Consider the following 23,896-nt stretch of genomic DNA (forward strand, 5'->3'; position numbering starts at 1 on the left):
TTCAAAAGTTTTAAGTTGCTTTGGGGTGCTGAACTAAATTCAGATTCCCAGTGAATCAACTAATCAGATTAACATTCACCTTAGATATTACTAGTGGGATTTAAATATTTCTTTTAAGATGCTAGGCAAAATCTTAATCATAGAAAAAAATTGTTGGAAATTAAAGTAACTTTTATTGTATTTTATTTATTTTTTATTTTTGGAAATTGAAGTAACTTTTAAATCAATTAGTGTGATATACATGCAATTAAATTTTGCAGTCTAGCCACCTATCTTATTTTGCTTGGAAACGATAAAGAGTAGCATGTACTTCTTGAATTTATTAATTTTGTGAATACAAAATTAAACATCCAAGATAGATTATTTTATATGGTTTGTGCTTTTGTTGAGAATAGATTATGAATATTTTATTGTGATATAATTGTTTATTCTACTCCTTTGCTAATTAGAATTAACTTATTCCTCAAATAAGAAAAGGTATTGAAATTTTGTAAAGCAGCTCATTTTCAGAGAACACTCTAAGTTTTTCTGTTAGCACTTGTTGTAGAATTTATGTTTGATACTAGTTATATTAAGCAATTTGGATATATTATTGTTACACTTAATGTGGTTTATAATTTTAGTTTTAATATTTTACTTCTTAACTCATTGGTGCTTAGTTATTATGGCTTTGTCTTTTTCTTTTCTGATGTGGTACAATTTAAACATATTCACATGAATAAAGCAAACAACATAGCTCCACCTTCCCTCCTCTGGGACTTAAATCTGGGATTGAAATGAGGAGCTGACCACACCCATCTCTGGGATAACAGGACTTTGAGCACCCACTGGGAACACTTAACAGATGGAGCATAATTGGAAAACTGAAATAGTTAAAGGTTCCAACTAATGATGTTTTCCTTTGTTTTTTTGGCTCTGGAGAGAGAAAATGTGAAGCTTTTTGAAAAATAGCATTTTTTTTTTTTAAATGAAAAGGACGTGGCCAACTATTAGCTATCAATTTTCTAAGAAGCTGAGTTATTTTTCCATTTTGCTCTTAACAAAATATTTATAGCATTACATGTTTTATTTGGTCTCTGAAAGACTGAAAGTACAAAACAACCATTTCCAGTTATTAAAGTTACCGGGTCTTCAAATTTATGCATTTAGGTAAGCCAAATATCTATGTCATTGTTTAAGTGCAACACTTTTTTTTGGCATAACTCAAATGCTTTAAATCTTACACTTGTTCTTTTAGATCACTAATCCCAACTTCTGGTAGCCAGATGTTTCATAAATTAGAAAAAAAATCGTTTGAAGGGTTCAAACCTGCTGATTAAAAAAAAATTATGCATTGATATGTGATATTTGTTAATGTGATTGCTATAAAACTCTTGTATTACTTAACTTTTCTTGTGGTTATATCATGATTCTCTAACAAGATTGGTAGTTTTTTGAATCATGGATACTTAAATTTTTTTTTGCATTATTTTCCATGTTTAGTAAGGACTCATTCATATCATTTGTTCATTGATTGTTTACTTCTTTGTCTCTCCTGATCAGCAGCAAACTAAGCAATTTTAGGATCTCATCGCTTAACACAGTATCAACCAAATGTGCCAAATTCCTAATGACATCTGCCATGCTCCGCCTATGTCAAATCCAGTTCAAGACAACTTGACAAAATTGACTTTCTGATTGCGTGTGATGAAGCAACTTTGTTGATTATCTCAGATGCATCTGAAATCATCATGTGAGTTAGTATTGTGGTAAAAGCAGGAATAAGTGTACCTATTGACATTTTGAAGATTAGTGCCTAAACTGGCTTAACATGTTGGGAACTGTTTCCTGTATCAAAAGCCTATCTCTTGTAGCTAATTTATCTAGCCAATTCTGGATTCCCTGTAAATCTGTAGTACGATTTTTGCTTCTGCTATTAAATGAATCATGGAACCTTCAGAAATTGTTCTTAAATTTTTTTCTCAGGAATAGGATTTTAAAAATCTTAACAGTGAAATACCATATTTACTACCACAACTACTTACCAACTCAACATTGTTCTCTGTGAGTTTATAATCATAGGAATAAGGGTAGAGCATCATTTGAGAGTATGAGTGGATTGTCAGATATGCTTTAATGGAAGAGAGGTTGCTGCGGATGAAATTAGCCAGGGCCTTGGTCTCTTTTTCAGACTCTGCAGCAGGTCCACAGTAAGTTTCATCACAGGGGTTCCGAGAAGCTCCAATTTCTAGAGAAACATGTTGTTAATAGAATGGTCACCTACTAAAGTTATCACAAGGCATGTTTCAAACTTTCAAATTGGAAAATTAAAAATAAGCTGTTTTTACAGGAGTCCTTATGATAATGTGGCATATATTATAAAGCATGCATGCACTTAGTCACAAGATTAGGTTGGTATGTTAGTTAAAAGCTAATAGGGGGATCCCTGGTGGCGCAGCGGTTTGGCGCCTGCCTTTGGCCCAGGGCGCGATCCTGGAGACCCGGGATCGAATCCCACATCAGACTCCCAGTGCATGGAGCCTGCTTCTCCCTCTGCCTCTCTCTCTCTCTGACTATCATAAAAAAATTTAAAAAGAAAAAAAAAAGCTAATAGGATAAAAGTTGCATGTAAAATCATCAGTGTGTTCTTGTGTAGTAATATACAATGAGATCAATAATATAGAAGAAAATTATAAGTAGGAGACAAGCTAATATCCATGAGAAATTTCCTTATTACTGTAATCATTTTCTGAGAGTTGAATCACAAAATTGGAATTATATCACAATTTCATTTAAATAATTTTTAAACGACTGTCTCCTCTAGATTATACATTTTGAAGTAGTAGGATTATGTCTGGATTGTTCAGTCTTGTGTTTCCAGCATCTAACACAGCTGGGAACACAATAGAGCACGTGACATTTTTTTTTTTTTTGAGTGAATAAATAAACTGTTTATTTTCTGTGCTTTTAGAAAGGTAGAATGCTAAAATATGAAACTTGATATTTTTTCTTGTTTTAGACACTGTTGTGTTTTCCTGTGTTATTTTTCCTCCTATGCTTTTCAACAGATTCTTGCAGAAAGGTCAATCAGATACTTACTGCACCAACCAGCATCAAAATTTCTGTTGGGGTCTGTGCCAACGCAGGTAGTTCCAGCCTGAGTGGAGCGGGTCTTTCTCCACATTCGGTTCTGAAAGTGGATGATGTGGTTAGGCCAAGTATAATTGAAAGTGGATTGGTTTTAATTTCATCAGCCCCTCTGAGTATTGGTTCATATACCTTGGTCCAGGTGTAGACGTAGCCATCAATATTGACCACAGGCAAGACATAAAAGTCTAACTTGTCGAGAAGTTCTGTCATGTGGATCTCTTGTCCATAGGTGCGAATAGCCTGTGTGTGAATTAGGAAGAGAATTTCATGGTAAAATGGAATGTGTGAGGCTACTAAAATTTACATAGACTGGATGAATGTTCACTTTGGTAATGGAAGCTATATCCCCTATTGAAGTGGACATTATTGATATTTAAGAGGCAGTTAGCAAAATATTACCCATAATTTTGGTTAAAATAGTTTCTTTTTAAGATTTTATTTATTTATTTGACAGAAAGGGAGAGAGAGAGAGTGAGAGAGCACACAAGCAGGGAGAATAGCAGGGAGAGAGGGAGAAGCAGGCTCTCCGCTGAGCAGAGAGCCTGACATGGGGCTGGATTCCAGGACCCTGGGATCATGACCTGAGCTGAAGACAGATGTTTAACCAACTGAGCCACCAAGGCCCCCCGAAATAGTTGTTTTTAATCCTTCTCTGTTTCCTGGATATTCTATCTATATATAACTCACATAATTATTTATTTAACTTTTTACTATAAAGATGGCCAAAGATTTAATAAAATTAAATACTTTTAAGAAACATATATTCACTTTGTAGTAGTAACTGCAATATTTTTTTTTTCAAAGTCAGTAGGATATGAGGGCAAGACTTATTTTTAGTAAGTAAAAAATGTCTATGGATGGCTGTGCATGTTTCTGATATCATCTAGAAATTATTTAACTTTTATGAAACCTCCTGTAGATAGTCTCACTAGAGAGAGTATCCAGAAAGGAAGAAGAATGAGAAAGCCTCCCATTATGAAGTGAGCTCACACTGATGGATTTTGGGTGGCTCTCACCAAGGCTCTAGGCTGCATAATCATGAGTCTCCTTCTTACTCTTCTATACTGAGTAAGGAACCCTGTTAAGAGACTAGTACTCTTTGCTAAGCAAGTGGACATTTCTCTATGAATGAAGGAACTCATGCTCATTCCATTTATTATGTTCTTTCACTCATAGTTCCTCAGCTCCAGGATCATATTAAACCTAAATTCAACTCTTTCCTGAATAGACTTAAAAATATTTAAGGCTTCCATATATTAATAGTTTTTATCTACTTTTCATGACTCTTTAAAATGCATGATCTTTAGGCTGGAAAAGCTATAGAACCATGTTCTTTTAGTGGTCTAATCTTGGTGATAACCAAAATAATGATAAAAGTTTTTTCCTTCTGTACAGCAGATGGTGAGATATCCATTGAAGTTAAATGGTTAGAATTGGATACAAAACATGTCTAGAAACCAAGATCATGACAAATAGATACAGAAGTGTTTCACACAAAAGACAGTATATTGTATATAATAATATTCTTATATTTTAGAAGTACTTCAGTATTTTAAACTTTTATTTTATTTTATTATTTTACTTATTTATGATAGTCACAGAGAGAGAGAGAGAGAGAGAGAGAGAGAGAGGCAGAGACATAGACAGAGGGAGAAGCAGGCTCCATGCAGGGAGCCCGACATGGGATTCGATCCTGGGTCTCCAGGATCACGCCCCCGGCCAAAGGCAGGCGCTAAACCGCTGCACCACCCAGGGATCCCAGTATTTTAAACTTTTAATTTTGAAGTGATTTTAGGCTTAGAGAAGAGTTGCAAATACAAGGAATTCCCATATACCCTTCACTCAGCCTCCCCTAATGTTATCATCTTACTTAACCATGGTACAATGATAAAAGGGAAGGAATTAACATTGGTACAATAATATAAATTAAACTATGGGTTTTATTTAAAGTTCACAGCTTTTCCACTGTTACCCTTTTTCTGTGCTAGGATACAATATACAGTCCCACATTGCACTGGTTGTCACGTCTCTGTAGTCTCCTCTTTTCTGTGAGAGTTCTTCAGTCTTTCCTTGTCTTTTATGATTTTGACCGTGTTCCGGAGTACTGGTCTGTTTGCTTTGCAGAAAGTCCCTTAATTTGAATTTGTCTCATTTTTTTTATGATTAGAAGAAGGCTTTATGAATTTTGAGGAATGATACCATACAGATGATGTGTCTTTTCAGTACATAATATCAGGGGGTTCGTGATACTGATTGTCTTTATGCTGGTGATGTTATTGGTGATGTTAATCTTGATCCCTTGGTTAAGTTTCTGCTAAGTTTCTCCACTGTAAAGTTTGCCTTTGTAATTTTGTACATATTTTTGGGGAGATACTTTGAGACTGCAAATATACCATTTGTCCTTGAACTTTCACTCATTAATTTTTGCAAACATACGTAGGTTTTCATGAAATGGTTATTGCCCTTGTGTTCTAATGATAATTTTCTGGCTTGTTCATTGTTTGTACATCCTTAGTTGTAATTGTTCTTTAAGAGAAAGTTGTTCCTTCTCTCCCTTTTATTTATTTATCGAATAATTTATCTGTATCAATATGGGCTCATGGATATTTTAAAAATTCAGCTAAAGGGCTTTTACATATATTTTATTATTAGAATTATAAGGAATGAAAAACAGTATCATTTGCAGTAGGGACTGCCATGTATCGTTTTCTTCTTTTTTTTCTGAAGTATACAATGATTATTATTCAGAAGATAATGATCAAGCTAGTGGTTTATCCACAATCATTAACTTTTAAATGATCTATGTAGTATACTGCTGGTTTCAGACGAGTCAAATCTAAATAAATACAATTTGATAACTGTCTTAAAATCTTACCTTACAACGGTCTCTTGTGAAAGTTGAAACTAATACCCAGAAATGGAAACTTGGAATTATGAGTTTTTTCTGTGTTATTATTCTCTCTTATTATAGCTATATTATAAGAAATTGACTTAAATAAAAAATATTTTCTACTTCCCTCGGCCAAAAATTGTTCTACATAGACTGACCTCTCTCACAAACCATTGGCAAAATGCAGGGGAAATCCATTCTCTGGCATGGAAACCACAGTCCATGAAAATGGCAGGCTTATTTTGTCCAGCTTTGCCAACCTATTGCAAACAAAAGGAAAAGGGAAATGGTGATTTATCACATTCAGAGGTTAACATTCACAGCCCTTCTGGGCTTTGGATTCAACAGGTGAAACTTGACAGCAGCAAGAGATATATCCCGTGATTAAATTAAAACATAATACTAGCACAGTATGTTCTTGCCTCTAGATACAATGTTTGAGCTGAAGGCTTACATGGCTGTTTATTATTTTTATTAAGCTTGACAAGCTCATATTTTCAGAAGATGCTGATTACCCTGCTTAATTGTACTCACGTGGAGGTTATTTTCAGCTGCTATTATTAGGTGACATGACCAAGACAACTGGATGAGTAATTAGAAGTAATCATGATTGTTGCTAATCTTGTAAGAATTTTTCCTTCTTTCCCACTTACTCCTTGTCTTTTTATTTTCTTCATTAGAATTACATGACAAAAATGGCATTAGAGGATGACAGAAACAAATCGTTGATACGCTTTGTAATGTTGTCTGATAGACGTGAAGTTTATGAACCTCTTTAGCAAATGGATTTGCAAACAACATCTGGGAGAGAAGAATTTCATCAAGGTAGGTGATCATTTACATTGCTTACAGGAATGTGGTTAAATTTATAGGACTTCTCTTATTTTATTGCATTTTCCTTTTGAATAAATCAAAATAATGATTTAAAAATCCACATATGATAAAAGAAGCTGGGGAATCTGTTTGATTCCCTGGGGCATATAGGCAGGGAAAGAGTTATAACAATGTTTGGGATGAGCATGTCTGGGAAACAGATGTTAATGTGTTAGAATTCATTGATTTAAAGCCTTGAGACATGGCAAGGTCATGGTTAAAATAATTACCTTGAGGAGGTATATAGTGCGTCCTTCAAATGTGGTTCCGATGGATCTGCGAGAGATAAGGTCTGGATTCTCACTGGTGACTTGTTGGGTCCAAGCCTCTATCTACCAATGCAACCATTTGTGGATTAATGTGCCATTCTTAGTTCAATTCCCAAAGAAATGTCTGTCTAAATAATATGCACGTCATACCGTTTCCCATCTGTTGTACTTCTCATAACTGTGTCCAGTTGCACGGACCTGGCTGTCAAACTGACCTTCCAGCACCAATCTCAGGTTGTTTATCAATACCCTGTAATAAACCAAAGGAGATGCTCCTTTGAACGTAAGAGTGTTTCACAGTGAACATATGCAACAAACCAGAGTCACTGCTTTAGTAAATGGTGCAAAAAACTCTCCACTGAGTCACACGTGTCCTCTTATTGTTCCTGATGCCCTTTAACCTGAGCTGCTCATCACAAAGAGTGAATATATCATTGGATAGTGCGAGCAAGGCAGGCCCTTTCTCAGCCTAAACTGGACATATTTAGGTGTCCTTAGATCCTAAATTCATAAAATGGTTTTCTCTGGTACATGGGGTATTTTGGATGGGGACCTTAGGTTGTCACACTAAAATATGCACCTGAGCCCTATCTGTGGTCTTTCTTCCTCAGGAATTTCCTGTTTTTAGCACTAAAAGTCCCATGTCCTTGGAACCAGTCAGTCCCAGGTAAACTGGGATAGTTGGTCACTTGAGGGCCTTTCTCCAGGTTTTGAGAAAAATATCTTGATGGATGGAAATACAGAAATATTAATAAACTAAACATTTATTAGGCAAAAAATGCTGGATTTAAAGAACTAGTTTCTGCTTGCTTGTCTTTTGGCTAGTTTAAAGTAACCAAAGAGTGATTCTGGAGCAACGTAATATGAAAATTGGTGACAGATCTTTGAGGCCTGCTTATTTCTTAGATTGTTCAGGTGAAAATTTCTGTTAAAAAAGACAGGCTGGAAGGTGTGGATATATGTGACTTCATTTGTCTTTGCTACTGTTGAGTGGAAAGTATGTTCTGAAGGAACAAAATTTTATGAACATTAATGTCCTTGATCACAGCATTGTGAATATTACGTACAGAAGCTAGTTTGCAGAAACTTCTATTATCCACAGTCAAGCCTTGAAATATTTTTATCTGACACACAGAAAATTGTAGCCACACATCAAAAGTCTACTTCTCCTGTGGCTGCCCCAAGGGCATTCTGATGAAGTATGTCAGGGACATCCTCTGAACCTCCCTCCTAGTCTCTCCTTCATTTGGTTAACTTGGGAATGAACTTGTCTGTTTATGGAAAAATACAATAAATTAATGCTAAATGATATTTGCTTCCTAGCAAAAGGCAAAATACTATTTTAAAGTCTTAACTGTATTAAGGTGGTATTAAAAAGAAAAGGGAAAGGAGGAGATTTAAAAATTTAGCTTGTAGAAAGAAAATTTCTCCTTGAGCAGCCATCAGCATTTTGTTAGTGTATTAATATCTATGGCTGCTGTAAATTACCACAGATGTGGTGTAAAACAACACGAATTGATTATTTTACAGTTCTGTAGGCTAGAAGTCCACCTGTCTCAATGGGCTAAAATCAGAATGGCAGTAGGGATGTACTTTCTAGAAGTTCTAGGGGAGATTCTGATTCCTTGTCCTTTCCAGCTGCAAGAGGCTGCCCATGTTCCTTGGCTTTTTGCCCTTTTCTTTTAACTTTGAAGTCAGCAACAGCAGCTCCAGTCCTTTGTCACATCACTCTGACCTCCTCTTTGCCGCCCTCTGCTCCTTGTGAAGACCCTGTTATCATGTTGGACCTATCTGGACAATCTGGGATAATCTATTTTAACTTTAACTGCTTAGCAAACTTAATTCCATCTACAACCCTAACTCCTCTTTACCATGTAATGTGACATATTCAGGTATTCTGGGGATTAGGATATAGACATTTGGGGGGTCCCATAATTCTGCCTGCTATAGTTAGGCATTGTCATAATACCAAAGATTGTAGTAAGTGCTATAATTATATTCAGCACCCAGATTGGATCGCTAGGGGATAGGACAGAAGTAGAAGGAATCCAGAATTGGGAATCAAAAGGTCAGGGGTAGTAGTTTTGCCTAACTTGTAAGTTGATTTCAGATAAATCATTTAATCTCTGGTCTTACTTTTATAATTTTTAGAATGGGGCATTTGATTAGCTGGTATTAAGTCTCCTTTACAGTTCTAAAATGCAGTGGCTTGACTCAAATCTATAGGCCTTGGTCATGGATGTCTTTTGAGGCTTATTAAAAATTTTTTTTAACTAAAATGCCGGTTACCATAAACTTCATAAAGTCCAGGAAAACACCTAGAATAGATAGTTCAGGAAAATGATTTTCAAATATGACATTTATAAAAATAAAAACAAACTAAAACCAAAGCAAAACAAGAAGAAGAGAAACCTTAAAAAAAAACAAAAAATGTCAACTGGCCAAAATCTTTTTTTTTTTTTTAAGATTTTGTTTATTTATTCATGAGAGACACACAGAGAGAGGTAGAGACATAGGCAGGGGGAGAAGCAGGTCCTCGGGGGAAGCCTGATGCAGGACTAGATCTCAGGACCCTGGGATCATGACCTGAGCTAAAGGCAGATGCACAACCACTGAGCCACCCAGGTGCCCCTCAACTGGCCAAAATCTTAATGAAAACTGATATATTCCCAAATCATCAGTTTGAAAGAACAAATCCTGCATAACAAAGATGAACTTCTCGGGCTGAATGACAGAATTTAAACTCCAAGAAGAAATGGTAAGTGTGGGATGCCTGGGTGGCTCAGTGGTTGAGCATCTGCCTTTGGCCCAGGGTGTGATCCTGGGAACTGGGATTGAGTCCCCCTTTCGGCCTGTGTCTCTGCCTTTCTCTCTGTGTCTCTCATGAAAAAATGAATAAAATCTTTAAAAAAAATAGAAATGGTAAGCGACATCTACTTTCACTTTAACAGGATTTTTCATTGTCAGTGAGCGAGTACAATATCATCTAGGTCACATGGCTTGTTAGTGGGTGCCCAGAGTAAAGAAATCATCACTTAATTGCTCCCAGGCATTTCACAGCCTCAAGACATTCAATAGACAACTGTATCCAAGACCATAACCATGGCCAGCTCTGATCTATCAGGAACCAGCTGAGTAGAGGGGGCAATTGACCTTCCACAGCATATTGCTATCCTTTCTCTGCACCTAATATTTAAATTCACATTCTTTAGGAGAATCAGTGACTATATAGGGATTAATCTTTTGTTTGGTAGTTAGATGAGACATTCTGTTAGAGTTATTACTGTTTAACTATTAGACCTTTACATAAATAATCAGGACGAAGAAGCATAAAACAAAACAAAACAAAACAAAACAAAACAAAACAACCTGTTAATTTAAGCTGACACCCAGGAGTAAAAGTACTCTCTAGAAAGTTGCAAAATAACATCAGATTGAGGCTAAAATGTGGTGCTAACTTTCGCCTGAAGCCAGGGGATTGACCTCAAATGATCCTTTCCAGCCTTGTGATTATTTGATTTTATTAGATTTAGGACAAAGCACTACTTTAGCTATATTACAAATATTATTACTAAATAATGAGCTTCTATTCTAGGAGATTAAAGCAATGCCTCTTAATGTAATAGGACTGTATTACAGCTCCAAAATACAGAGGCATGTATACTATTTTATACTTTTATATGTTCTTTTTATAGTGCTATTCAACCTCTTTTTTATAAACATGCAGGCAAATTAGATAACAGGAACTCCCAGCAAAACAAGGAACAGAATATCTGAGAAGGAGAGAAATGATTCACTTTTCTCCCCTTATAGATTCTTGAAAAAGGAGTATTTGGTTAGTTCCTCTACTACATTTCCATCGCTATTGAAGAACACTGTTATGTACCCATTGCTGTTCAAGGACATGTTCCTTAGTGTGAAATACACAGGAAAATAATGTTATAGAAAGTTACTAACAGTCTCTCCCTAGATTGGATAGGGCAAAGACAACCTTCCTGCAGTTTGTAGGAAGGCATTCTGTGAAAGCCTGTCCACCAAAAGGTCTGTCAGTGTGGCTTCAGAACAGTAAATTGGAGATTTGCACCATCCTGTTCCTAGTCTTTCTGTGCTTAAGGGTGAGACATAAGCATAAGAAGGCAGTTATTTTTCTTGGTGCAACACATTTTGAAATTTTTTTCCCATGGTAACTCAAACTGGTTAAAGCTGCCAAAGTGATACAAGTCTTGGTGAAGAGGGATGGAACCATGGAAAAATTTGCAAAGCTATTTTGGTGGAACTAGTGCAGTAGATGGTTCCTGTTGGAAATAAACACAACTACAAAAACTTGCCAGCAGGAAACTGTCTAAATACAAATTAGTTACCATATGAGGTAATAATGGAATACACAGGGACTACTTGCAGCCCCAGCAAGGATATTGCTGGTGTGTTTCTCTGGGGTTTCTAGGGACTTACTATTATTTAATATTTAGAAAATTGTGTGCTACAAGAGTGCTAAGCAGTGAACAGAGAAGCAAAAATTAACAAAAGCTTAGCTCTTGGGTAATAGCCTATGTTCTAGGTGAGACAACATTCACACCCAATTCCCAAAAAGTTTATCTACTAAAAGAGGATGTGAATTTTCCACCTGATAAAGGGAGATTGATATATGATTAGAAGCCATTTTTCTACTTTGTGATATAGGTAGAATTAGGACATCATTCAGGTAGCTAGGGTTAGCTTGTGGTCTCTGATATCCCTTTTGTTTTTCCTCAAAGAATTATAAGGAAACTGTCATTTAAAAACTATTACTGAAGGCTCCTACAGGCTAGGATTTTAGACGTTCTTCCTAGTGTTGTAAGAAGAGCAAAAAGTCACAGACATGAATCTTAATCAAATTTTGAAACTTAACTGTATTATATCTTTGTTTTAAAAAGACAGTCAATTCTTAAGGTCATATTTTGACACTTCCCTCAGGCAGAAGCAGATAGCTAAGCTATATGAAGCATGATAATGGGGTTAAACAAGGCAATTTCCTTTGACCTTTAAAAAATGTATTATCTCTCTCTGTACAGTAGGAAACCATAGCAGCATTCAGTAATGGTAATATCAGTTGCAATTTACTTATATATTGTTTTAGTTCATCTTCACGGTCCTTTGAGAGAAGCATTATATCTTTAAGGAAACTGAAGTTCAGAAAAATTAAGCAATTATCTAAGGTCACACATCCAGGAAGTTGCAGAGCTAGGATTTGAATCTGGTCTATTTTTCTCCAGGGCATTTACTTGTTGTGTGATGTTGCACAGACATTATAGATAATGATTCTGATGTATTCACTAGCATAAATACTATTCTATATTTTTAAGATATGAAAAACAAGACAAAATTTCTGTTAAAAAATTTTAAGTTACGTTTACTCAAAATAAAATGAAGACTTGAGGTTGTCTTGAGGTGTTGGGTAAACATTTGAATGTTCAGAACTGGAGCTTGACATTGCCTCTTTGCTTCTTACTGATCTACTTCCTGGAGGAAGAACTCTGTTTTAGATGAGAGATCTCATCTTTCTTCCCTCTAGTGCAAATGCTTCCAGGTTAGCATGGTCTCTCCCAGTTTTAAGCTTACCATAGTCTGTTTGCTGCCTAGAGTATGATTTTTTCTTTTCTTTGGCTAACTGGCTTATCTTTAGGTTCTCAGCTGAAGCCTCATTTCCTCTGGTGGCCTTCCCTGATTCTTTAGAGTTGGTCATTTCCCCTTATCTCCAGCTCTTTACTCTTCTTGACATGTATTACATTATTTTGCTACTTTTTGTATAAAGTTTGTTTTCTTCTGAAGGAAGTGGGGCCATATCTGTCCTTTTTGGTACTTGGTATATGTAGGCACTTCCTACCTATTTGTTGAATCAACAATGGACAACTGCTTGTACTTAGGAAGGCATTCTTATCTGAAAAGGCTTAGATGGACCAGTGTGGTATTTGGGGAGAGGAGACATGGGCTGGTCAGCTTAGCCAACTTTAGTCTAGGCCTTTAGGGAATCACTTTCCTTTATTTCAGTCCTTCTTTCCATAACTTCTACCATTAGAGATAGTGGGAGAGCTGTAGGGGGTTGAAGGACAGAAGAACCATCGAGTCTGACCCTATTATTGTCCTTAATCTCAAAGGAGTGTGAGGAAGAAAAACAAAGCTGGAGGTATCACAATTCCAGTTTTCAAGTTATATTACAAAGCAGTAGTAATTAAAACAGTATGGTAATTGCATAAAAATAGACACATAGATTATAACAGAAAACCTAGAAATAAACCCACAATTATATATGGTCAATTAATCTTTGACAAAAGAGGTATGGATATACAGTGGGAAAAAGACAGTCTCTTCAACAAATGGTATTGAGAAAACTGGACAGCTACATGCAAAAGAATGAAATTGGACCACTTTCTTTCACCATACACAAAAATCAACTCAAAATGGATTAAAAATCTAGTATGAGACCCAAAACCATAAAAATCCTTGAAGAGGGCATAGCCATTAATCTCTCTGACATTGGGTCTAGCAACATTTCTCTAACTATGTCTCCTGAGTCAAGGGAAATAAAAACAAAAATAAACTATAGGGGATGTATCAAAATAAAAAGTTTCTGCACACCGAAGGAAATAATTAACAAAACTAAAAGGTAACCTGGAGAATGGGATATTTGCAAATGACATATCCGATAAAAGGTTAGTATCCAATTTATATAAAGAACTGATACAACTGAATACTGAAAAAGCAAATAATCCAATTAAAAGTTGGGGAGAAGACATGGACAGACATTTCCCCAAAGAAGATATCTAGATAGACAACAGCCACATGAAAAGATGCTCAACCTCATTCATCATCAGAGAAATGCAATAAAAACTACAGTGAGAGACCATGTCACATTTATCAAAATGGCTAAAATAAAAAACGTAAGAAACCACAATTGTTGGCGAGAATATGAAGAAGAAGGAACCTACTTGCACTGTTGATGGAGATACAAATTAGTGCAACCATTGTGGAAAAACAGTATAGAGTTTCCTCAAAAAATTAAAAATAGAACTATTCTATGATCTAAAAATCACACTACTAGGTATTTACCCCCAAAATACAAAAATACTAGTTCAAAGGGATGCAAGAACTCTACATTTATTGTGATATTACTTAAAATAGCCAAATTATGGAAGCATCCCAAGTGTCCATTGATAGATGATGGATGAAGAAGATGTGGCATATATATCTATATATCTATATATAACATACACACATAAATACAAATATATATATATATATATGAATATTACTCAGCTATAAAAAAGAATGAAATCTTGCCACTTGCAACAACATGGATAGAGCTAGTGTATAATGCTAAGTGAAATAAGTCAGTCAGAGAAAGACAAATACCATGTGTGGAATTTAAGAAACAAAACAAACTAACAAAGGAAAAACAAGAGAGAGAGAGAGAAACAAACCAAAAAACAGACTCTTAACTATAAAGAACAAACTGATGGTTACCAGAGGGAAGGTAGGTGGGGGAATGGAGGAAATAGGGGATGGGATTAAAGAGTACACTTACCATGATGAAAAAAATCAAATGATAAAAAAATATGAATAATTGGTCAAGTTGAAATAAATATTTATTGAATCCACACACACAAAATTAGGAGCATGGGGAGTCCTTAGAGCTCATAATAGGTTTGGCTGCTCACTTGGAAAGAAGACTTGATATGATTTGGGACTGAAACTGTGTCTAGCTGATAATAGAGTGTTCACTGAGTTGCCCTATGGTCTATATATCATTTGTAAACCAGTAGTGGGTCAGATATCATGCTGAATTGGGGTTCAAGAGTCAAATCCATTTTTTTTTTATTAGAGCAAGAACTAAATACAAGATCTATCAGGCTTAAAGTCTTAAAATTGGAATCCCGGGCCAGTTTTGCCACAATCTATTTGTGGGCTCCAGGGGAGCCATGGTCTTGGTCTTCCTTTCACTTTCCCAGGATTATTCAGAGGCTCAGATGAGAGCATACATGGGAGAGAATTTTAATAGCTATAAAACACAAACTTACTCATAGTGTAGTTCATTCTGCTTCAGAAAATCCTCCACCGTCAAAATGTCTTCTGCTTTAACCCGGAAGTCAGCTGTACTGTGAGGTTTGATTTGTGTGACAGAATCTGGTTTCCAGAAGTCAATCTGAATAAGGAGTAAGATACATTGTATTTGACACCTCTAATTCAATGGGTGAATTATCATCAGCAAGCGCACTATTACTCTACTCCATTGAGTTCTTTTCAAACTCAAATTATCCATGAAATCTCTTAAAAATGTCTCCTTTGAGTGAACAAGAATTGGGACCAAGCAGTTAGATATCAATAAAAATGTTTATACATACATACATGGCCTTAATTGATTATCATCAAGCATGAAAAACATATAATTATTTCCCATAATGCTAGTTAATTTCAGTATTCTATAAATGATTCTTTTCTATTTATTGATTTTCTAGAGCAGTTACTTATTGTGATAGCAGTGTTTGTGGTAATGGATAAATGTGCTGAATGAATGATGATGAATTAACTGGAGCCACAAAATTTAATAGAAAGGAACTGATTTTTCCTTTTTTTTACTTTATTTGATTTATTTAATTAATTTGTACTTGGAACTCAGCACTGTGAGTGTCATAGTAATGTGCAGAACCAGGATCTGCATCTCTGACCTGTGGAGGAGATATTTTGGAAAGGAAAATGTATTCTCCCCAGTGGTCATCTTGGCATCATGACCAGAAACAAAATGCTCTCAAAGATCCAGACATTTTTATTTGTTCAATTATTCATCAGCTGTTGTTAAGGACCTACAATATGCTAGGCTCTGTGCCTGAGACTAGGAATACACTAGTGAGCAAATCAAATATAGCTTCTGTCCTTTTGGAGGAGATTTTAGAGAAAATTATGCACAAAAATAACCAAATAACATATTTGATAATTCTAGTGTTTTTCTTTGTTGGTGTGGGGTTTCATATATCCTTTTTCCATGGAAAAAAATTAACCAAGGATGTGTTGCCTCTCTCAGGTTTCTGTTTTCTTGTTTCTTCCTTGAGCAGGAGAAAGTCCTGCAAGCTTGGGGTGAGCTTAATGGTGGGTCTTTCTCTGCCCCTGTGTCTCACCCGATCCCTGTTTAGGTGTTTATAAGCTAGTCTCAGGTTGGAGATGTGACAGGTGATATTTAAGACCATTGTTTGGAGACTTAGAAGGGAGTTGGGAAAGACTTAGAGGTCATTTAGTAGAGACTAATCAGATACGATATTAAGATGACTCAATTTCAGATGCACTTGCCTGTGAAGAATCCAATAACCTATATCCTGTTCTGGTAATCTTTAGACCACTGTAGATGTCTAGTGGGTGCTGTATCATGAGTCGGGGCCATAGGGAATATCAGGGCAGTAGGAGGCAGAGACATTAGGACAATATCAGAAGGGATTCCAGAAGAAAAATGTGAGTGTGGTTGTCACTAATGTGTTGAAAGGAGACAGTATTGATGATTTGATATGGATTGGCTACACAATGTGATTTAGTGAGTCAAAGATGAGAGGATAAGGATGAAAAGTTAAAAAATAGTGGGGAAAGTATAAAGACATGCCATGATAATAACAGAGAAAGCAAGGGGCTGGTGATAAATTCTAGTTAGCCAACATTGTAAAGAGGAGAGCAATAAAGACAAGCATGTAATAGGAGAAAGCATGTTTTTAAAAGTTAACTCTGTGCTTCTAATAAATGCTTGTCATTCCAAGGTAGGATGGAACAAGGATGTGTATCTTTATTATAGACACAGAGGTTTAGAATTGGTAAAGTGCGTAATGTCCTCCAAACATTTGTAGGCAACTTGACAGTGCTCCACCCATACATAATGCTGGGACCTTTCCGTGTACTCAGGGGACTCCCCACTGCTAATATCTGCATCTCTGTGTTTTAAAACTCTTTCCCTTAGAACTGGAAAAAGCCAAGCTTAACAGCTTGCAGCAGGCAGGAGGTGGCAAATAACTCTTTCTAGGGAAGTGCTCAACCAGAGAGCCCGGAAAGTGGATGTCTAAATACTCCAATTCTTTCATTTCTCAGGTGTAATAATTCTAAGATGTATGATTTACACCCTTTCCTAGAGTTTCTCTGTAGGATTAAGCTCTAGTTGTACTCCGTGGTAGGTGTCTTAATAGTGTCAGCGTTGTTGGGTTGCCTTCTCTTCTCTACATTACTCCTCACTTTTCTACCAGTGTTCCATGTACTTCCCAAATAAAATCTTTGCCATCAAATCTTTGTCTAAGATTCTGCTTTGAAGAATCTATATTAAGATGCTAGCTTTTCACTTAGAGCAGCATATACCTGCACAGGATATTGGTGATGGTTGTAATACAATCTTGAGTACATCTCGTACACTTCAGAATAGCTTAATTGCTTTAAATGGGTTTTCTTTGCAATATTAAGTTGAAACTTGCCTTTCCTAATCTCTTACTTCTTGCTTATTGGTCTCGACTCTCCTAAATATTGGGAGGTCAATCTCTTTCTATATATTTATCTGCATTTCTACATACATATCTACACACAAAACATATATATGTATGTGTATATATATATATATATATATATATCTGTAGAGGGAGAGTGAGAGAGAAAGAGAGAGAAAGAGAGAGAGAGAGACTGAGAGAGAGACTTTTAAGATTATGCAGTGATTCTTTAAATAGGGTAGAGAAATCTCATGAAAATGTTTGACAGAAAACTTGCAGACCTAATCTGAGGTACCTTCAGGTTTCAGTTTGACACGGAGAAAATTGGTCAGGAAATATACCAACACCCAACACTATGAAGTTCTCCAGGTGTGATCACTATGATCTCCATTTAGTAACTAACTATACTGGAGTTAATTCCCAGTGCTTCTTAGGATAAATGGAGCCAAAAATCAGGAGCAACTCTAAAGGCTCATAGATGTTTACCAATGCATCAATTATGGAGACAAATAATAAACTCAAAGTATTATCATAAGGAGATAAATATATATTTCAGTAATTACCAAGACCTCTGATTGAGATCTATATCTGAAATGTGGAAATAGAGCAAAACATATATGAGATATGGGGAATTGAATTGTATGTTAATAAATTATAAAACTAAGGTTATAAAATTATAAATCCAGGAATCTGAGTTTAAAAAATCATAACATTTTTTGGAAGATAAAGGAATATCTTACGTGATAGCACTGTGGGAATGTCAACTTAATCAGCCATCTGGCTAATAACTGAAGAATCTTTCTTAAAATATATTAAAAACCAGCCCAAAAGCAAGACAAAGTAGTATATATACTATAAATTCTTTTGGGCTTAGAAGAGAGTAAATATTTGTATTGGGGATCTTTGGTTCTTTACAAATTTGTTTCTTCACATTTCTTGCACTTGACTATAAGTTGAACATCTGATAGACTCTTCATTTATCTTATGGAATTTTCTTTTCCTCTTGGAAAAAGTGAGTTCTAATTGAGGCTTAGTTCCAGACAGCAGAGAGGAACTCAGGAGTAAAGTTCAATGGGAGCGATGGGAACACTGGAAGACTATAGCCATGTTACTCTGGGCATAGATTAACATGCAATTTACCATAGAAAAATAGAGTTCAAGAAAGTACAGAGAAAAGAGAATAGGTTTTATGGTTAATGTATCTAATAAAGGAACAAGTGCAATTCTGACTGCAAGGAGATGACATAAAACTCTTACTATATAATTACAGATGAAAAGAGGAGGCTGCTAGAGTCCCATGTGGTCACAGCTCTCCATTACATTCAGCTTGTAAAAGGATATGTTCAAAAGCTGGGAGGAAGGACACATGGCCAAGGATGAATACAAAGACTAGATGCCCTTGTAATGATCTTATCAGGAAGGCTACAGTCCAGAATATGCTGCACTTGCAAGATTGCTAAGGAGAATAAAAATATTCTTTTCATTCATGTTGGAAATAAAATGAATGAAGAAGAAACATGCAGTCCCATTGTTGGAGCTAAAGCATGATGTTTGCAGCTGGAAGAGAGAAAGTCACCCTATTTAACAATTGTTTGGCTTTTGTCTTTTCCAAAGGGATATACTATTTCTTGTTTCTTCTACTCAGGAGAGATGAAATTACCATAAGTAAAGAATTTGTCACATGTTATGATTTTTAGCAGGAATACCATCTTTGGAAAGAGAACATTGAGGCCTAAGATAAATGAAGAGAGAGGAGATTATACTGGCCATGGAAATTGCATTCAAAATTCCAGTTCTAAAGATGGTAATAATAAATACTTACCTAGGTCTCACTATTTTTAAGCTCTTTCTAAGTGCTTTACTTATATTAGGTCTTTTAAATCTCACAATACTATAAGGTAAATATTATTCTTCCTCTCACTTGACAAATGATAAAGTTGAGACTCAGAGGGGTGTTCAAGGTCCAGCTTGCAAGTAGTAGAACCAGGAATTGAACCCAGGAATCTGAGTCCAGATTCTCTGCTCTAGCCTATTGTAAAACGCTGAACTTTAGGTAACTAAAAAAATAACTGCACGTCTGATTGCAGAACTTTTCTCAGCACTCTTGGAGGAATCAGAGCTTGAAGAAATCACTAAGGAGTAGAGGGGGTGAATCTTGGATTTCATAAATAGGAAGACAGGTGAATTCCAGAAGCAGGAGCTCCTGGGGCCTGGCATGGATTCTGGCAAAGCTGCAGAGGAAACTGGAAGCAGATGGATTGTGAATACTGAGAAAAGGAAGCTGTGATCCCTGGGAGCCAGCATGGTTTAAAGCAAGAGTAAGTCAGGCCTAATTAACTTCATCTTATTATTGAAAGAGACCACTAGCCTGATAGAATGCTGAATCTGGATCTTAGCAAAACATTTGACCAAGTCTCTGCATTTATAATCTTCTTTATGAGCTGGAAAGCACAGTTTTAGCTACAGCTAACAATAATGTGGGTAGTTGAGCAAACTTATTTGTGGATAGTTGGTTAATGCATGAGTTTCAATACTTAACACATTGAAACTCATGATAAATATGTACTGAATGAATGAACCATAAAGGAGGCTTCTACTTCTGTGCTAACCCCTGATTGACTTAATATTTTTCTTTCTCAGAGACAAAGATAAAAGTTGGGAAGACATGCTTGTCAAACTTGCTGGTGATGCAAAGTTAGGGGGAAGAATTATTTCCTTGGATGACTGAATTTGTTTTTGAAATGATCCCAACATGCTGAAAACAGGCTATAAAGATAAATTTTAACAGGATAAATCTAAAATCCTGCATTTAGGTTAAAAATAAATTAGGCAAGAAAAAATAATACCTTGTTTGAGGGTGATTTGTGTGAAAGAAGAATGACCTAATGGTTTCGATGGGACAATAGGTTTGTTATAAACTAAAATTATTCTATAATTTTCAAGATGTTGAAAAGAATCTCAAGCCCCTCTAATAAATGTGTGCTTTATAGATGAAGATAGGGAATGGTCCTGTAATATGTATTAATCAGGGCATACCTAGAAGTCTTTTGTCAATTCAGAAAGCCACATTTTAAAAAAGAGATATAGACAGAAAGATTGAACTATATCCAGAGGTGACCAGAATGATCAGGTGTATATATACCAGTGTTAAGAGAGATTATAGAAGGCCTGGAAAAAATAAATCTTAGAGGTGAGAACATACTTGGCTTAGCTAGGTCCAATGGACCAAAGTTAGAGAAGGTAGCTTTCAGCTTCATGTAACAATTAGAATGACTAATAAGGCAGATGTTCTACCCTGAAAAGCAGTATTCCTGCCATCCCTGGAGATACTCAAACAGGTTATATTAGGGCTAGCCACCAGAGATGGTATTTCTATGGAGTAAATTCCAGATTTGAGTGGAAAGCTAGAATAAATGACTTTATTTTCTTTCATTTCTAAACTTTCGGATGTTTCAGATTATGATACTGTACCTTCTTTTTTCTCCCATATCTTTTTTTAAATAAAGATTTTATTAATTTATTCATGAGAGACACAGAGAGAGGCAGAGACATAGGCAGAGGGAGAAGCAGGCTCCCGTGGGGAGCCTGATGCGGGAGTTGATCCCAGGATGCTGGGATCATGACCTGAACCAAAGGTAGATGTTCAACCACTGAGCCATACAGGTGCCCCATTTTCTCCCATATCTTAAAAGCAAAAAGAAAAAAATTCTATAAAAAGATAGAAAGGTAGATAGATAGATATAAATAGCTGGATATTTAGGGACTAGCAAATTATTTTGGTTTATATTTTATGAAGATACATGTTTGGCCCAAGTGAACTATTTGTGGTCAGCAATAGCTTCCAGCTAACTAGATATATAATTAAAAATATCATTTCTCATGCCATATACAGTGGGGTTTTTTTTAAGTAGCATAGAGATTTTGGTTTCTTGAAAGTAAAAGAAAAATATGGAAATCACTCATGGCTTTTTACCTCTTTTGCCCCCACCCTTCATGTCATATCATTAAGAGGGCCGAATCAAGGTCATGAAAATTCAAGCTGTTTGATTTGGAATGAAAGAAAATCAAAGGGAACAGATGATACATGGGATGTGGAAATGAATTTCAAGTTGGACAGAAGCCCAGTTTTTCATTAATATCCAAGTTGATCATTTTTCACTTTTGCCTTAGAAGGGAAATGACTGTACATTAGATGTTGTGTGACCTTTGCGACAGTTCCAACTCATCTAGTTGTCATGTCCTGTCAGCTCCTTAAAAAGTTGCCATGGATTTATAATCCTATAGGGCTATGGCAATCTAATTTAGGCAGAAAAAGAAGGTATTGTGGCATTGAATGTTTCTCAAGTTATTTCTTGCTATGGTTAGTATTTTAGTCATTCTTCCTTTGATGGAGTCACAGTGCACGCTAAGATTTTAAAGTAAGTGTGAAGCAAACCTATATTACAGGATTGTTATTTACCTGGGTGGTGCTGGCCAATGTATGGAGTAAGTTGATATGATTTTCATCTTCAACATTGACGCGGAACACCTTCTCACTGAATGGTGAGATAGTAGAAGAAGAGACAATTTATAGTTGGGTAATGCATTCAAATTTGGGGGACAGCAAGGAAGAGGACTTGCTCATTTAAAGAGTTTCTTACTTACCCTTCAAAGTGCTCACCAGAATAGTGAGCAGATGCTAGGGCCAAAGTCACAAGAATCAAGAACGCCAACATTGTGACTGACTGACTAGGTCCTTTGGATGTTTTTTACCTGCTTTTATAATCCAAAGTGTTCTTTGTTTTCTTCTTCTGATTGCAGATAGGCACTATCAAATCTTGATTAATGGTTTTCCTGGCATTGTTGCCTTGGTAGCTCTGTAAAGTCTGGGAGGATATCTCTCTCAACACCTGTGAATACAGAGCAAATAATCTCAACTTCAGCCTATCTAATGTGGGTGTCAGACCTTGAATAGTTTGGTGATAAATGAGTTTTAAATAAAATACATTTTGTAGTCTTTTTTTAGTAGTATTTTTTTTTCATTTTGAATTGAGAATTACATACTATAAATTATATAGATTTAAGTGTAACAATTGATGAGTTTCGACAAATGCATACACTCATGTAACAAAGATCCCAGTCAAGGTATAGAACATTTCTATCACTCTAAGAAGTTCTTTTGAGCACCTTTCCAGTCTCTTCCTGGATTCCCCTCAGGCAATCACCATTTGGATCTCTAGCTTCATACATTAATCTTGCTTATACCAAAACTTGTGTAAATAAGGTCATATCATAAATACTCCTGTCTGGCTTCTTTCATTCAAGATACTATTTTTGAGATATATTAATATTTTTATTTGCATTATTATAATATTCTTCATTAATAATAAGTAACATTTCATTTTATGAATATACCACAATCTGTTTATCCATATTCCTGTGGATGGCTATTTGTGTTGTATCCAATTTTGTGTTCTTATGAATAAAGCTGCAGTAAACATTTTTGTACAGAACTTTTTTTGACATATGTTTTCACTTTGCAGGAGGTAAAGATCTGAGTGGAATTGCTAAATATTATTGTAGGTGAGGGTTTAACATTACAAGATTCTGCCAAATATTTTGTACAGTAGTTGTCCCATATTAAGCTCTTACCAGTACACAGTGGCTCTCCGTTTTCTCCCAACATTTTGGTATTAATTAGTCTTTAATTTTGACAATTCTAGTGGATGTGCAGTGGTTTATAATTGTGATTTTATTTTGTATTCCCTGATATTAATATCTTTTATATATTTATAGACCATTTGTAAATCCTTTTTTGTGAAGCATCTATTGAAGTCACCTGCCTTTTTAAAGAAATTGGTTATTTGGCTTTATATTATTGCATTGTAGCAGTTCTTTATATACTCTGGATACAAGTGCTTTATTAGAAATATATATCACAAACATTTCTTCTCAGTATGTGGCTTTCATTTTCTCAATTCTATTGATGAGCAGAAGTTTTAAATTTTGATGAAGCTTCAGTTTGTCTATGTTCATGCCTTTTATATTCTTTCCAAGAAATCTTTCCTTATCCCAAGGTCTCAAACATATTTACCTACATTTTCTTATAAGAGCTTTGTCATTTAGGTCTTACGTATGGTGTAAGGCAGGGATCAACAAAATCTTCAACAATGGATATCTGGTAGATCCAGTACTATATCTAGAGAAGTCTTCTTTACCCATTTAATTACTTTGGTTTCTGTGCCAAAATTCATTTGGCCATATATGTGTGGTGT

General features: G+C 35.6%; 1 protein-coding gene and 1 long non-coding RNA gene across 2 annotated transcripts in view; one reads left to right on the forward strand and one right to left on the reverse strand.

Annotated features, from left to right (window-relative positions):
* Positions 1-22,445, reverse strand: part of CPB1 (carboxypeptidase B1) — a 34,183-nt gene extending 11,738 nt beyond the window's left edge. The window contains exons 1-9 of the mRNA XM_077864765.1: positions 22,287-22,445; positions 22,102-22,177; positions 15,216-15,340; positions 7,312-7,411; positions 7,123-7,224; positions 6,178-6,279; positions 3,259-3,369; positions 3,079-3,169; positions 2,025-2,227 (exon numbers count right to left, since the gene is read on the reverse strand). Of these exons, the coding sequence (XP_077720891.1) occupies positions 2,025-2,227; positions 3,079-3,169; positions 3,259-3,369; positions 6,178-6,279; positions 7,123-7,224; positions 7,312-7,411; positions 15,216-15,340; positions 22,102-22,177; positions 22,287-22,357 (981 nt within the window). The 5' untranslated portion in view covers positions 22,358-22,445. The remainder of the gene's footprint in view (positions 1-2,024; positions 2,228-3,078; positions 3,170-3,258; positions 3,370-6,177; positions 6,280-7,122; positions 7,225-7,311; positions 7,412-15,215; positions 15,341-22,101; positions 22,178-22,286) is intronic.
* The window catches only part of LOC144293744 (uncharacterized), a 147,595-nt gene continuing 125,245 nt past the window's right edge, over positions 1,547-23,896 (forward strand). The window contains exons 1-2 of the long non-coding RNA XR_013360979.1: positions 1,547-1,732; positions 6,700-6,844. This is a non-coding gene — a long non-coding RNA (uncharacterized LOC144293744). The remainder of the gene's footprint in view (positions 1,733-6,699; positions 6,845-23,896) is intronic.

This window comes from Canis aureus, chromosome 22 (genome assembly GCF_053574225.1).
Source record: "Canis aureus isolate CA01 chromosome 22, VMU_Caureus_v.1.0, whole genome shotgun sequence".
Lineage (NCBI taxonomy): Eukaryota > Metazoa > Chordata > Mammalia > Carnivora > Canidae > Canis > Canis aureus.